Source organism: Nansenia antarctica, assembly GCF_963989245.1.
Source record: "Nansenia antarctica genome assembly, chromosome: 18".
Taxonomy (NCBI): Eukaryota; Metazoa; Chordata; class Actinopteri; order Argentiniformes; family Microstomatidae; genus Nansenia; species Nansenia antarctica.
The window spans coordinates 8371947-8388652 of NC_137691.1; the positions used below are offsets into that span (position 1 = coordinate 8371947).

A 16706-nucleotide genomic window follows, 5' to 3' on the forward strand; every position below is an offset into this window, starting at 1 on the left:
GCATGAATAATGTTCAGAGAAATACCCATAGGCTTGGGCTGGCCCTGAGAATGTGTGGACACATGTTAATTATCTATTTCTCAATGTACATACCATCATTCATGTCTATTGCACACAAATCGATGACTATTTAGCCCTGTAGTTCGAGTAGACTATATTCTGTTATATTTAGTCTGGTATGCAAGACCACCCAACATAGACCACCCACATGTTCTGAAACTCCACTTGTAGATGTCATATTGAGCTTTAATACTTTTCATATTGATTGTAAACAATAATGCCTGAAAACACTTGTTGCCAGTGTATTTCTGAATGTCTAAAAGGGAAATATAAAGCTATTTACTAATAAAAAAATATGTAAAAAAAGAAAGAAAGAAAATGTTTGTGCAGTACATATACTGTGTGCGTGTGTGTGTGTGTGTGTGTGTGTGTGTGTGTGTGTGTGTGCGTGTGCGCGTGTGCGTGTGTGTGTGTGCGTGTGCACACGGGTGCCTGTGTGTGAGTGTGTGTGTCTGGTGGTCTGCTGGGGTGGGCTGGCGGAGGCTATGCTAATGTGCTAACTCCAGGGGGATTCAGTTCAGTGACTGCGGGTTGGTGATTGGGTCTCCTGCTCCAGTAACAGGGCCTATTACTGAGTCAACTCGTGGGCTATATATAAAAATATGACACTTGAGATATGCGTTTGACGGGCAGAGGACTCCTGCTGCACTTTGAATAGTGCTGAGGGGCCAGAACGTTCATCTGACTACCTCTCAACACCCACACACTGGGGTCACACCATTTAACTTGTAAAAAGACCCCCAAAAAGAACTAATCTAATCATGCCATGAATGACGCTTGAGAAAGGAAAGCTCCAGAGGTGAACCATAAGGTTGGAGGGAAGACCAAGACTTTTCACACTTTCAATAGTTTGAAGTGACATTTTCCACATGTCTGACTTAAAAGTTGCGTTATCACATGAATTCATCTATCTGGTCCTGCTCTGACACAGTGGTCCACATTTACCTGTGCAGTGTGCACCATCAAGACAACATGCATGCTCCATAATGATCTATGGAGCATGCATGAAAAAGTCATAACACTTTATGACTCAGGCATGAGACCTGAGACACTTCTCTGTGTATGATTGATGACCCTTGGCTTGAGGCTTTAGATATCCCTAGTAGTCTGCTCGCCCCCAGTGCACCCTCTCTCCTCTCCTCTCTCTCATCCCCCCTTCACACTGACTCCTCCGTGGTGGTGAGTGGCTCTGCAGGGGCTGTGACGTCGCCACCAGCCTCTCTCTCACTCCCTTCCTGCTGCATCACAAACAGCCGCTACTAGCTCCCTAACAGTAGCAGCACCCTGGCTATTTGCAGTGACCACCACCGGGGGGATCAAGATCTGATCATAATCACAGCTAAATTATCATAAAACCAAGAACTTACAAGCATTAACGCTTAGCTGACACTGGCCGTTGGGTTTGGAGATGGCAAGGCAAGAGCAGGTTCTGCTGTTGGAGCCACAGCACGAGATGAAATTCCGAGGTAAGAGATTTTGAGGGGAGGAGGGGAGGGCCCGAACTCTGGAGGGAGGGGGGGGGCATGTCTGCCAGGGTGGGGGTACATGGGGGGGTGGTAGTGACACTGACAGGGGGGCCATGTCACGTAGGATCGTTCCATGCATGCCCTTTATTTTGGAGAGCAGATCGGGTCAAGCCAAGCAGGGACGAATAAGAAAGAGCAGTTGTGCTCCTAGCAGCATGCAAAATGCAAAATGCAGCATGCAAAAGTGGAACATGCATGATGCAATTGCAATCTCATATTGCATTAAGCATTTGAATTAAGTCTACTAGGCTATATGCTTCCATAGCATAGCAAGCTAAGCTACCCCCCCCATTGCCTTGCTGGTCATAAATGACAGCTACTAGCTGGATCACTGCGGCTAAGCTAAAGCCAGCTTCCATGATAACCCTAACCAGGCCTTGACCAGACCAGAGACATTTCCTGCAGCTAATCGATGACCCTTACAACAAGCTGGCTGGTTCATAATATCATATGTCACTGCCAACCCAGCTATCTCAGTGTTATATTGAATGTACATTAGGCCCCCAAAAAAGTCAATAATGCGTTTCAGTGGAGCGTTACAATGGAGCTCTGTGTGTGTGTGTGGCTTGCAAGCATCGTTTAGCCCAGGTAGCTCGAGCTAGGCTAGCCAGCTGTCATTCAGCTGTCACATGATCTGACAGGAGCCTATCCTGGGGCACGTGACCAGGGGCTGGACACGTGACCGTGGTGGGGACTTTTGTTTTTGTTCCATTTGCAACATGTATGACCAGAAGAAGCATAATCATGTTCTGCTGAGCAATAATAATATGCTTTCGGATGCACTATTGATCACAGCTATTGTAAACTATCCCAATAGGTTCATACTTCATTCATTGCATAAACCAAACCCAATGTAAGTGGGATGGTTTGAGTCAGTGCGCCTATTCATATTGATATCAGGTATTGATTTAGTCTGAATTACAGATGATATACCAGCAACCTCTAGCTCATTTGGTCAAATGCTGTGATCAATGTGTGTATGCTTTCTCAAAGAAAAGCCTGAACCAAACAGGCCTTTTCATGTGGATTGAGCAGTGTGTGTTATTACTCAACAGTACAGTTACAAACTCCCATTATTACTATGTAATAACATGTTACAATGTTGTTATGAGCGTAATGACAGTTTTGCTGCTCAGTCATAAGAGTGGTTTTATTCTATTGATAACCACGAGGTCTGTGCTGTTCAATCGGAGCCCGGTAGGTTTGTAAGGCTTCTTCACTCCAGTATCCATTGCAGTGGAACACTTGAATGATTCATTGAAGTCTTTGACAGGGAATCAGATCACCTGGCGTGCTAGGCTTGAGTGTCCCACTGTGAGCCAGGCCTCTGGCGTGCTGGGCTAGTGAAGCCCTGCCACGGGAGAGATCCAGACTCCAACCCTGGCCGGCACACTACAGTATGGATCCACCTGTAAAGCTAGGCCTGTGGTGCGCTGGGCTAGGGTAGCATAGGTGGTTTGACGATACGGTCCTCTGTGGCTCAGTGGATAGAGCATGGCGCTAACAGCGCTTAGGTTGTGGGCTCGGTTCCCGCTGGGACCATATATACTGAAAAATGGATATGCACTCACTGCAATGTAGTAAGTCGCTTGGGATAAAAGCGTCAGCTAGATGGCCTATATCAGTACGTTTCTAGCTGTAAGCTACACTAGGCCATTGTTGACAGCTAGACTACTAACTCCAGCAGTGGTTCTCTCGCCTGTAGGGCCCCTAATGGATGCCTCTGTAGAGCTCAAGAGAATCCCCTTAACGCTCCCTTCCTGATCCTTTTGTTAATTAGTCTGCAAACGACACACCAAAGGCGCCCGTGTCGTTCCCCCTCTTGTCAAAAACACACCTTTGGGGATGCTAGCGTCAGATAGGAGCCCTAACAGAAGCCTTTTCTGAGGGGTTTTCGTTTGGTTCAGTTGGACACTGTCCCAGAGGCACTCAGGATGTTGTATATCAGGTGTACGGTAGTTAGTGGCATGAGACGACGGTACTCTGTGAAACCCTCAGATGTGGGGCCAGACGTGTGTGTGTGTGTGTGTGTGTGTGTGTGTGTGTGTGTGTGTGTGTGTGTGTGCGTGCGTGCGCACGCTCAGTGTGAGGGGGGAAGTGTCAGTTGCTCTGGACGTTTGTGGGGTGAAACCTTATCTAGAATCTAGTGTGTGTGCTAATTCACCAAACAGCTTACTTCCACCTCTATTCACAATGCATCTTCCTCTTCCTCACGGCATGCTAATAGACAAGCTGTATTACGGTAACCTATATGGACAGAGTATGATAAAAAATGTTTTAGGCCTAATTGTATTTATTAGACTTTTATTTAACCAGATCAAATCAATTGAGAACAAATTCTCATTTACAAGGATGATCTGGCCAAGAGGCCCCGGCAAGAATAAAAACAAACATATAAACAGAAATACACCGGGTCAACACAAAACAATACATACAATACATGAGAACGGCAAAGACAGTGAAGATAAAATCAATAAAAACAAAGTCAACTAACCTATGTGTGAAAAGAGAGAGAGGGGAGGTGTGTGTCTGTGCGTATTCTGATAACCTATGGTCAGAGTCTGACTATTTATTCTGATAACCTATATGGACACAGAGTCTATAACTATTTATGGACAGAGTCTATGACCGTTTATTCTGGTAGCCTATATGTAGTATAGTTTGATAGTAGTAGGGCCTCAGATTGTTCCGGTATCCTAGCTAGCTTATATGCGGTCTCTCAGGTGGCTGTTCCTGCCCCCTTGAGATGTTGTTTGGCCTTGTTCAAACGGAACTCTCTTAGTCTAAATCCGTGGAATGTCTAAAATCTAGTTTGGAAATCCAGTTGAGCAGTTAAACCCCCCGTTTAGCTCTATAGTAACAACGTGTTGCTCCATGGGAAGTACAGGAGGCTGTAAAGCAAAAAGGTCCGCACCAGAAAAAGAGCTATGAGAGACCTCTTCATCCCCACTACCCCGCTGTACAGTTTCTCTACTGTAAAAAAAGAAAAAAGTAATTATTCCGTGTTCTAGAATTGTGACTGCCACGGTCCTAGCATAGATTCGTTTTTCTTATGATGACTGATGGATAGCCTAGACGGTTCACTTTTAGACAAATGTACTTGTTATAGAAGTCACTTTGGATGAAGCTGACGCTTCTTAGTTGTTTAATAATTCAGTGGCTACAACAAGAAACAAAGATGGCGGTCCGGCTGTCGTCTGTGGGGTTCCAGTCGGGCCACAGGGCCCCGCAGCTTAATCTCTGACCAGGTGACCAATCTGACTTGGTTACCAACTGGTGAATTCGCTTGCAAACAACAACAACAACAACAACAACAGCTCCCCAGGCCTTTCAACATCCTATCACACTGGTTTCACACCCAGGTGGTATACTGTCGGCCCTGTCGCTCTATTGTGCTTTCTATGAAGTCACCTGCTTTCACCTCACCCTCATGACTCACAGTGTTAGTGAAACACAAAAGGGGGGGTTTCATGTTGAGCAATTTCCACACCGGACCAGCACCATTGTGTGTTCCCCCGCTCAGTTCAGTCGTGTAATGTTCCAGTGAAGTCAGGATGTTGAAATCACACTGCTTCACTTCACTGTGTCGGGCGGCGCGTTCCTCCTCAGTCAGGCCGTGTTATGCATGCGTGTGTGTGACCGCCGGCTTGGTCGGGGTGTGAACTTGTGGAAGTGTGTGTGTTTGTACAGAGATCAGACAGACGGATAGCCTAGCTTGGGAAAGCCTTGGGAAAAGAAGGGCTGCCTTGGAAAAAGATCTTCAATATCTTAAATTACCTGGATAAATAAAGCATACTTACGTAAATAATACCATAAATATACAGCCAAGGTTAGGCCTAGGTAAAAAAAAAAAGCTAGCTGGTATGAAGCCAGGGCCTTAGGCCTAGAGTGTTGCTGCCTGCCCCCCTACACAGAGAGGGTGATTTGACAGTTTTTGGACTAAGTCAACAAGATAGCTGGTAGATACTGAAGTAGTCACAGTGCTACCAGTATTCCTGCCTTCCCCCCTACACACACACACACACACACACACACACACACACACACAATGCAGGCACACACACTCACGCGCACGCTCACACGCACACACACACTCACACACACTCTCTCACACATACACACACACACACACACACACACACACACAGTCACACACACGCACACACAGTCACGCACCCACCCACTCACACTCACACTCACACTCACACTCACACTCACACTCACACTCACACACACACTCACACTCACACACACACACACACACACTCACACTCACACTCACACTCACACTCACACTCACACTCACACACACGCACCCACCCACTCACTCACACTCACACACACACACACTGCTACCTCAGATGGCTCAGTTCTCCTCAAGGACGACCATTACCATTACCGTGGCTATTTCTAGATTATTAGACATTATTAGAAACAAATTGGACACAGTTGGAGTTCCCTGTGATTCTAGACCTTCATTCCCAGCAAATGGAATAAAGCTGTTCAAATAAAGGCCATTCTACTGAATACCTTTGATATGCTATAGGGCCTAGCACCTGGCTGGCTAACCCTGTCCTTGTCAACCCCTCCCCCTGAAATCATTACCTTAGCCTTCACGGATGGTCGTCCTGGCGACCAGAAAGAAATGAATCAATCAATCAATGGGATCGGATGGACAGTTGACACACAGCTGGCCTGACCCCAGAAGATCCAGAGATGTGGTCGACCCGAGACACGCTGGTCTCGTTTACGTTTACATTTTTTGGCATTTAGCAGACGGCCTTCCTCCAAAGAGACTTACAACAATGTACATTTGGATAAGTAAGTCAGTGAATCATCTGTCCATTAGACATCATAAGAAAAAGTCATCCATGCTAGGACCAGGGACCATTGGCAGTCACAATACCAGAAGAAGGAAGAATTATTACTATTTATTTATTTTCAGTAGAGAAACTGTACAGAGGGGTAGCGGGGATGAAGAGGTCTTTAAGAGGGACAGTTAATTGGACAGATACAGTGAAGACAGACAGGAAAGTATGGAGAAGAAGGGAGAGAGGGCATGTCAGCAGGGCAAGGGTCGGATTCGAACCCATGCCGACATGGGCACATGTGTGCACTGTAGACTGCGGTGCTAGACCACTGGACCACCCCAGGCCACAGGAGGGACAGTGAAGATGCACCCCAAAGAGATGGGTCTTCTATCTACGGCGGAAGATAGGTCGTACTCTGGAGATGTGGTGGACCTGAAACAGGCTGCTCTCAGATCAGCCACCCCTGACTGTGGCTGAGCTGGTAGGTTTCACAGACAAGGCCTTACGCCAGTCTCCTAGAGTAAAGATCACCTTCAATGGACATTTCACATTGAAAGTGACTGTGATTTAGCCCGGGAAGAGGCTCATTGTATGCCAGTCGTCTGCTGTAGCTGGGTCAGAGGTGTCTGGTACTCCATCGTGAGGCCTAATTATATCAGCTGCTCTACTTATTAACATGGAGGAGAAGCAGCCTGTCACGTGAACGTTCTGTCCTCTCGCTCTGCTTTTCTCTCTCTTTCGCACCCTCTCTCTTTCGCTCTCTCTATCCCTCACTCCATCCCTCTCTCTCTTTCGGCTCTCTATCCCTCACTCACTCCATCTCTCTCTGTCTCTCTCTCTCCAGCCTGTGTGTCATGTTGGTATCTAGCCTTCAGTCAGGAGGATGCTGCTGTATTCTTCTTGTTGGTATCTAGCCGTGTGTCGGCAAGGTACTGCAGTACTCTTCATGTTGGTATCTAGCCTTACGGTCAGCAGGATGCTGCTGTATTCTTCATGTTGGTATCCAGCCTGTGTGAATGAATGAATGGTCTTTATTGTCATTGATATAGTACAGGTACCAAACAACGAAATTTGGGAGGGGGGGCTCCCCTGGTGCTAGGAAAGAAAACTAAAAACAAGAAGGGAAAAGAGCTGGTTTACATAAATAAAGGCTATGTACACTGTCCACTATACTATACTATACAAATAAACACTGTGCTGTACTCTATGCTATGCTATACCTATTCTAACATTTCCTATCTCTGAACCTTATGTACCCGAGGGTTGTCATATTGCACATAGTGTTATTGCACATTCATTTAAAGTGTCGCAGTTTGCAGGTTTGAAATGTTCACAGTTGTGTTTCAGTATTGCACTTGATTTCAATCTAGTAGCTGCCATCAAATGTCTAGATTGTCCAGGGCCTAGAACCTAGGTCTTTGCTGTGTTCAGGGCCTGAATGGCCCTGGGGTAGAAGCTGAGCTTCAGTCTGTTTGTCCTTGCGAACATGGTCCTGAACCCCCTGTCCGAGGGCAGCCGAGCAAAGTGTTCGTTCCTAGGGTGGGATGGGTCTCTGGAGATCTTGGAGGCCTTCCTGAGGCAGCGTGTGTTGTACAGCTCTTCCAGAGAGGGGAGGGGGGCGCCGGTGATCTTCTGGGCCGATGTCAGTGGAACAGAGAGGTGGTTCGGTGACGAGAGTAAACCTCAGCCTCCGACCAGGAGACTCGCATTCGCCTCTCAACCTCCTGCCTTTAGGCTTCGGCTCACTGGGCTAACACGGAATTATTAAACCCGTTTCTGAATCTGAACCCCAGTCGGTCGGCCACATCAGCAGCTGTATAATACCGTATGATTAAAACAGACTCCGATCCGTGAGGAGGAGTCTAACCGCTGCAGACAGCTACTGTCATGTCAGTTTACAGTGGAGCACGGCTCCTCCCACACTGAGCAGCAGCCCTCTCTCTGAAGACGCAGGCCAGCATGGCTCCAGGGCAGCGGGCTACAGTCTGTTTGGACGTCTCGTCCCTCGGTTGTATTGTTTTGCCGTTATGTAACACCGGCATCGCCTACGGCGTGATTTCACCTCAGTACTGCTGTTAGTTCCTCTCTCTCTCTCACACACACACACACACACACACACACTCTCTCACACACACACACACACACATGAGTACACAGGCACTCACACACACACACACACACACACACACCACCCCCTCTACGTACTGTGAAGGTGACGCTGTATACACACACACACACACACAGACAGATGAGTACACACACACAGACACATAAGTACACACACACACACACACACACGAGTACACACGCGCGCACACACACCCACATACCACCCCCCCCTCTACGTTCTGCGAAGGTGATGCTGTATACACCTTTACCTTTCCTGTCCTTCCATGAGCTCATGTTGCCTGTGTTGCCTCCTCTCTGTTGCCCCCCAGGTCCGTTCAGTGACGTGGTGACCACCACCCTGAGGCTGGCCAACCCCACGGACAGGAACGTGTGCTTCAAGGTGAAGACGACAGCGCCGCGCCGCTACTGCGTGCGGCCGAACAGCGGCGTCATCGACGCAGGAACCTCCATCAGCGTATCAGGTACGTCCCTCCCTCCCCTCCCTCCCCTCCCTCCCTTACTCTCCCTAACCCTCTTCTCCCTCCCTCCCTTACTCTCCCTAACCCTCTTCTCCCTCCCTCCCTTACTCTCCCTAACCCTCCTCTCTCCTGCTCTCCTCTCCTCCTCCAGTTTGCCCTCTCTCCCCCTCTCCTCTACTCCTCTCCCCTCCCCCTCCTCTCCTCTGCTCTCCTCTACTCCTCTCCTCTCCTTGGCCCTCTCTCCCCCTCTCCTCTACTCTACTCCCTCCTCTCCCCTCCCGTTCCTCTCCTCTCCTCCCCTCTGCCCTCTCTCCCCCTCTCCTCTCCCCCTCCCCCCCCCCTCCTCTGCTCTCCTCTCCCCTCCTTTCCTTTTCTTACCTGTCCCTTCCTCTTCTCTTCTCTCCGCTCCCCTCTTTACCCCTCTTCTTTCCTCTCCTCTCCTGCCCCTCCCCCCCTCCTCCACCCCCTCCTCCTCCTCTCCTCTCCCCCTCCCCCCCAGGCCTTTGAAGCAGACAGGTCTAGTGTAGTGTAGTGTCTAGTGTTTCTGGCGCTGCCACGGCTGCTATTTGCTGCCACCTGTCCTCGACTCCACTTTCACCTGCCAGGCTCTGGTGTCACCCTGTATGCTGCACATGTCACCAGCAGGGGGCGACAAACAGGCACAGTCCAGCCAGTCTTGGTTCAGTGTAGTAAAGGTGTAGGCGTTTACACAGGCAAGTTCACAGTAGGTAGCATAGTTAGTCATGTGTACTGGTAGCCTAGTACCCCTTTCAGACTGGAAATACAGCTTCAGTTGAACTTTCGATAACTGTAAATGGTAAACGGTAAATGGACTGAACTTATTACAGCCTTTTTTGCTGCTCCAAAGCGCTTTACAACGGCCTCTCATTCACCCATTAACACACACCTTCACACACCAATGGCGGCAAGCTGCCATGCAAGGTAACTGTATCGATCATTCCAATCATTCCCTTTAAGACAGAACTACAAGGCGTGACTGAAGCGCTACATTAGCGTAATTCCCCCTCTGTCTGAGAGGGGTGTAAGTAGTGAACGAAGCAAACAGTTTAAATCGAAGACATGCATCACGGGTGAGCAGGTAAACCGTACACACACACACACACACACACACACACACACGTACACACACTTGTGCGCACACACACACACACGAGCACACACACACGCTCGCGCGCACGCACACACACACACACACACCCCACCAACCGAGCGACGGGCTTATTAAGGAACACCACTATCAGAGGGACTGGGTCCGAAGGGTTAAAACGTCCCTCGCAGCCCTGGCCCTGTAATTGTAAACAGAGAGGCACAAAACGCACAAATGTGGAAATTCACTTGTGTGTGTGAGACAGAAAGGCAACACTTTGCCACAGGATTCCCGCCAAATCCCTCCTGTGTCATTTGCAGGCTCAGCCGAAGATACACACGCCGCTTTTGAAGCTCAACCCCGCCGAAATATTAGACGCTCGGAGAGCACCGCAGAAGTGCTGCGCCTGATTGGTGTTATGCTGCGCTCAATGGAAAAGTATGTAGCGAGAATGTCTAGAACTCACAGACGGAGCCCTGTGTCAACAAATGTTGGTCTCTTTCTGGGAGCAAGTCGACGGCCTTTATTGTGTCAACGAGGTTTTTTGAGACCTCAAGACATTTAGACTTTCTAAGGAATCGTGAGGAATGAGATTCCATTCCATTCCATTCTAGTGTGGAACATTCTAGTGTCTAACATTCTAGTGTCTAACATTCTAGTGTGGAACTTTGTAATGTCTAACATTGTAGTGTGGAACATTCTAGTGTCTAACATTGTAGTGTCTAACATTCTAGTGTCTAACATTGTAGTGTCTAACATTGTAGTGTCTAACATTGTAGTGTCTAACATTGTAGTGTCTAACATTCTAGTGTGGAACATTGTAGTGTGGAACATTGTAGTGTCTAACATTGTAGTGTGGAACATTGTAGTGTCTAACATTCTAGTGTGGAACTTTGTAGTGTCTAACATTGTAGTGTGGAACATTGTAGTGTCTAACATTCTAGTGTGGAACATTGTAGTGTCTAACATTCTAGTGTGGAACTTTGTAGTGTCTAACATTGTAGTGTGGAACATTGTAGTGTCTAACATTCTAGTGTGGAACTTTGTAGTGTCTAACATTGTAGTGTCTAACATTGTAGTGTGGAACATTGTAGTGTCTAACTTTGTAGTGTCTAACATTCTAGTGTGGAATTTTGTGGTGTCTAACATTCTAGTGTGGAACATTGTAGTGTCTAACATTCTAGTGTGGAACATTCTAGTGTCTAACATTCTAGTGTCTTCTATGTTATTAGTTATTATTAGCCCCTCCCTCTTCTACCTGGTCTGGTCCTAGTGAATTGAGATAAAGATTAAGATTCAACTTTATTGTCATTGAACAGAGCACCGAGTACCAGGACAACAAAATGTAGTTGGTGCACACGCCTCCCCCCAGGGAGAACAGAGCTCTGGGCTCTGGGCACAGGGTCAGCCATCTTCAGCGCCCCCAGAAGCAGTTAGAACGGCCACACATGTCCCAGTATGTTTTTTATTGAACCTTGATTTCCCCATCGAGACCAAGGCCTCTTTTACAAGGGAGCCCTTGCAGACACGTCATTCACACTCATACATCATGCAACAAATTCGAACATTGTAAAACACAATCAGGAAAAACAACCGCATTTTTTCAACAAAGAGGCCCTCCGTCAAAATGTTCAATTTCCTGCGAAAGAACCAGAACCCGACCAACTTGTTGTAATGTAATGCACTCTCTCTGTAGATCGTTCCAACAGTGAGGTGGTGCACCAAAACTAGAAGCAGATTTACCCAATTCGACGAAGCCGTAGAGAACCTCAAAGTTCTCAGTTAACCCAAACCCTGAGAAGGAGTTTGGTGAGTTATGGTCTTACGCTTCAGTAACGAGGTGACAGGGCCCTCTCTCACTCTTGGACCCGGGCCTACAGGGCCCTCTCTCACTCTTGGACCCGGGCCTGCAGTAGTGGACGGCCCCGCCACCTCCAGCGGGTCTGCTGAGGAGAGACAGAGAGACGGAGGGGCCGAGACCGAGGCTGGATAATTAATGCTCTAGTTAGCACGCCGGGTCTTCTGGGAGTTAACTAATTAGTGTTGAGGAAAGGAAAGGAACCCTCCCTCTCTCTCCTGACTTCCTCTTTCCTCCTCTAATGGTTGTATTTCATCAGGGGCCAGACAGACAGGCAGACAGGCAGACAGGCAGACAGGCAGACAGGCAGACAGGCAGGCAGGCAGGCAGGCTGGCAGGCAGGCAGGCAGGCAGACAGACAGGCAGGCAGGCAGGCAGACAGGCAGACAGACAGACAGACAGGCAGACAGGCAGGCAGGCAGGCAGGAAGACAGGCAGGAAGACAGGCAGACAGACAGACAGAGAGACAGGCAGACAGACAGGGATCTAGAATAGCAGCACGGAACACTTCACCACTATGACACACACCCACACGCACACACGCACACCCACACACACGCACACACGCACACACACACGCACACACACACACACACACAGTGTAATTGACTATTAACCGACCTCTATGAATGTTATGAATGATCTCCCAGAGAGAATGTATTCATAGCGAATCACGCCATTAGAGGAAGCTCTGTCAGAACCAATGTACGTCTCCAGTTCAAAGCACCCCTCCTTTCTTCATTTGACCAATTTGGGGCCTTTCTCATGTCATTCTCTGTTCCTCTAAAAGACCGACCGCTCTCCCACACCCCCTCCCCTGGTCCCGCACCCCCACCCCTGGTACCCCCCCCCACCCCCACCTCCTGGTCCCGCACCCCCTCCCCGGGTACCCCCCCCTCTACCCCCTGGTCCCCCCCCCTCTACCCCATGGTCTCCCCCCACCCCCACCTCCTGGTCCCACACCCCCTCCCCTGGTACCCCCCCCTCTACCCCCTGGTCTCCCCACACCCCCACCTCTGGTCCCGCACCCCCTCCCCTGGTACCCCCCACACCCCCACCTCCTGGTCCCGCACCCCCTCCCCTGGTACCCCCCCCGTCTACCCCCTGGTCTCCCCCCACCCCCACCTCCTGGTCCCGCACCCCCTCCCCTGGTACCCCCCCCTCTACCCCCTGGTCCCCCCCCCACCCCCACCCCTGGTCTCCCCCCACCCCCACCCCTGGTCCCCCCCCCCACCCCCACTCCTGGTCTCCCCCCCACCCCCACCCCTGGTACCCCCCCCTCTACCCCCTGGTCCCCCCCCCACCCCCACCCCTGGTCCCCCCCCCCCCACCCCCACTCCTGGTCTCCCCCCTGGTCCCCACCCCCACTCCTGGTCTCCCCCCCACCCCCACCCCTGGTCCCCACCCCCACCCCTGGTCCCCCCCCCCCACCCCCGGTTCCCCAGTCCCGTCCCTCAGGGCCGAAGCTGGATGGGCCTGTTGATTGGTCCTGACGGCAACAGGACGTTCTCAATCTGTCTCCGCCGGCTGGTTCTGCTTTGCCTTATTGACCTCTGCTGATTGCCGTAGTTCTGAGGGTCGCCGCGGAGCTCTGTGAGGTTCCTGGTTGTGTGGGGTGGGGGGGTGGGGGGGTGGGGGGGGCCACATACGAGAGCCGTCCTCCCAGTCGCCACATCAGAGCACACCAGAGCTGGCTTTGAAATGAAGAGCTGTTGGGTTTTAATGAAAGTTACCCACAGCTCCCTGAATATCATGCATGCACACACACACACACACACACACACAGACACACACACACACACACACACACACACACACACACACACAGTCGACATTGATGTTAAACGTGCCTTTGAATCCGAACACGCTGCTTTTATAAAAGTAGTGACTAGTAGAAACAGAACACCCATCAGAAGCCGTCCACAACGCTGGCAGAACAGCTTAAACGCTGACAGAGGAAAGCGATCATTGTAAATCATTGTTACAGCTTTGAAATACCTTTAGGTGATTGGAATGACATCAAATAACACAGCACGGTGTGGTGTGGGGGGCGACAGTGGGTTAAAGAATATTCCGACCCCCACACACACCTGTTTCTGGTTAAAGTCGATATGTAAGGTTACGATGAAAAACAAAGCTTTGGGAGCTGTGAGAAAGATTGTCCCTGGGGGGTTTCTGTAGATCCATCGGTGTTTGGCTGTCATGGTAACATGAACATGGAAATCAATCATCTCAGCCATATTTGTGCACTGCAGGGTGAACTCATCGTTGATGCTTTGACATATATGGGCATTTAATCCACATTAAAGCCTTTGTGATCCTGGTAGGTCAACTGGAATACAGAGTTAGATGAGAACTGCTGGTGAAAAGATCTGTGTGATTGTCATTCTTGTGTTGTGTTGTTGTTGACATCTCTGTGTGTTGTTGTTGTTGTTGACATCTCTGTGTTGTTGTTGTTTTACATCCTCGTGTTGTTGTTGTTGTTGTTGTTTACATCGCTGTGTGTTGTTGTTGTTTACATTCCTGTGTGTTGTTGTTGTTTACATTCCTGTGTGTTGTTGTTGTTTACATCGCTGTGTGTTGTGTTGCAGTGATGCTGCAGCCGTTCGACTACGACCCCAATGAGAAGAGCAAACACAAGTTCATGGTGCAGTCCATGCTGGCCCCCCCAGAGATGACCGACATGGAGGGAGTGGTGAGTGTGTCTCCCTCGCTGTGCTCACACACACACGCACACACACACACACACACACACACACACACATACAGTACATACGCATGCACACACACACACACACACACACACACACACACACACACACACACACACACACAGTACATACATATGCTGGCACGCACACACACCCACACACACACACACACAGTACATACGCATGCACACACACACACACACACACACACACACACATACAGTACATACGCAGCACACACACACACACAGTACATACATATGCTGGCACACACACACACACACACACACACACACACACACACACCTTGAAGAGAGGAGAAGCAAGGAGAGGCTGCTGGTATGTGGCCTACAGTCCAGGTAAGGACCCGTGGCCTAGCAACCAAGACCTCTGGCCTAGCAACCAAGACAAAAGAGTACAGTGTACCACCACCACATGCTGTTGAGTCAGAACAGTGTGTGTGTGTGTGTGTGGTCTGTTTCTCACCCGTACAGTGTTAGTGTGTATGCTGGAGTAAATCATCTCTCTGGTGTTATTCTCTCTCTCTCTGCTCTGACAGGGCCCTGGAGAATTTGGTTAGACAATGTGATTGAGAAACAAACATTTCCAAGTACACGCACACACACACGCACACGCACGCACACACACACACACACACACACACACACACAGAGTACATACCCGCACACAGAGGAATGGCGAGAAACAAGACACAGCTGAGTGTGAAACAGACTAGTCCATTGTGTGTCTGATTGTGACATCGAGGTGAGAGGAACACTGGAATGGAGACGATGTGGAAGGAAAACAAATGTGACAGCAGCTGGTGCTTCTTTAAAAACTAGTCCAGTGTCGTTATTCAGTTTTTTTCGAGATTATGAAAGTGCAGATTGATGGAATGGAATGGAATGGACTTTATTTGTCATTGCTACAGTACAGGTACCAAACAACGACATTTAGGAGGGGTGGCTCCCCTGGTGTTAGGAAAGGATTTTTTTTTTTTTTTTTTAGAAAAAGCATAAATGCATAAAATCACAAGAAGGTAAGGAGCTGGTTTACATCAATAAAGGCTATGTACACAATCCACTGTACTATACTGCACAGATAGTCAACTAGGGTTGTCATATTGCACAAAGAGTATTTTTTCACATTATTTTAAAGTGTCACAGTTTGCAGGCTTGAAAATGTACATGTTTGTGCCTCAGCACTAGCTGCCATACAATCCGTCCGGACTGTCCTGGGCCCAGAACTTAGGTCTTTGCTGTGTTCAGGGCCTTGACGGCCCTGTGGTAGAAGCAGTCCTTCAGTCTGTTTGTCTTAGCGGCCGGGGTCCTGTACCTCCTGTTCGAGGGCAGCTTGACAAAGTGTATGTGCCCAGGGTGGGTCGGGTCCCTGGAGATCTTGGAGGCCCTCCTGAGACAGCGTGTGTTGTACAGCTCCTCCAGAGAGGGGAGGGGGGCGCCGGTGATCTTCTGTGCTGTTCTCACGACTCTCTGTAGCGCGTTTCTCTCCGCTGTTGTGCAGCTGTGGAACCAGTTGGAGATGCCGAAGGTGAGGATGCTCTCCACTGCGCCGTGGTAGAAGGCCACCAGTATCTCCTGCTTGTTGTGTTCTTTCCTGAGGCATCTCAGGGTGTATAGCCGCTGTTGTGCCCTCTTGATGGTGCCTTTTGTGTTGTCCTTCCAGGCCAGGTCATCCCGCATGTTGTGTCCCAGGAATCGGAGGGTTGAGACTCTCTCCACGCTCTCTCTGTCGATGAGCAGGGGCTGGATCTCGGACTTTTTCCTCCTGAAGTCTACGATGAATTCCTGGGTCTTTGACTTGTTTAGCAGCAGGTTGTTAACCTTGCACAGCTTGCTCAGTTGCTCTACCTCATCCCTGTACGCCGCCTCGTCCCCCCCCGAGATACATCCCACCACGGTGGTGTCGTCTGCAAACATTTACGATGTAGTTGCTGGGGTGGACGGGGGTGAAGTCGTGGGTGTAGAGGTTGTAGAGGATGGGGCTTAGCACGCAGCCCTGGGGTGACCCAGTGCTGAGGCTGAGG

General features: G+C 49.5%; 1 protein-coding gene across 1 annotated transcript in view; it reads left to right on the top strand.

Annotated features, from left to right (window-relative positions):
• Window positions 1-1331: 1331 nt before the first annotated feature.
• vapb (VAMP (vesicle-associated membrane protein)-associated protein B and C) overlaps window positions 1332-16706 on the top strand; it is a 22365-nt gene continuing 6990 nt past the window's right edge. Inside the window, exons 1-3 of the mRNA XM_080548390.1 lie at window positions 1332-1526; window positions 8836-8988; window positions 14543-14646. Coding sequence (XP_080404516.1) covers window positions 1469-1526; window positions 8836-8988; window positions 14543-14646 — 315 coding nt within the window. The 5' untranslated portion in view covers window positions 1332-1468. The remainder of the gene's footprint in view (window positions 1527-8835; window positions 8989-14542; window positions 14647-16706) is intronic.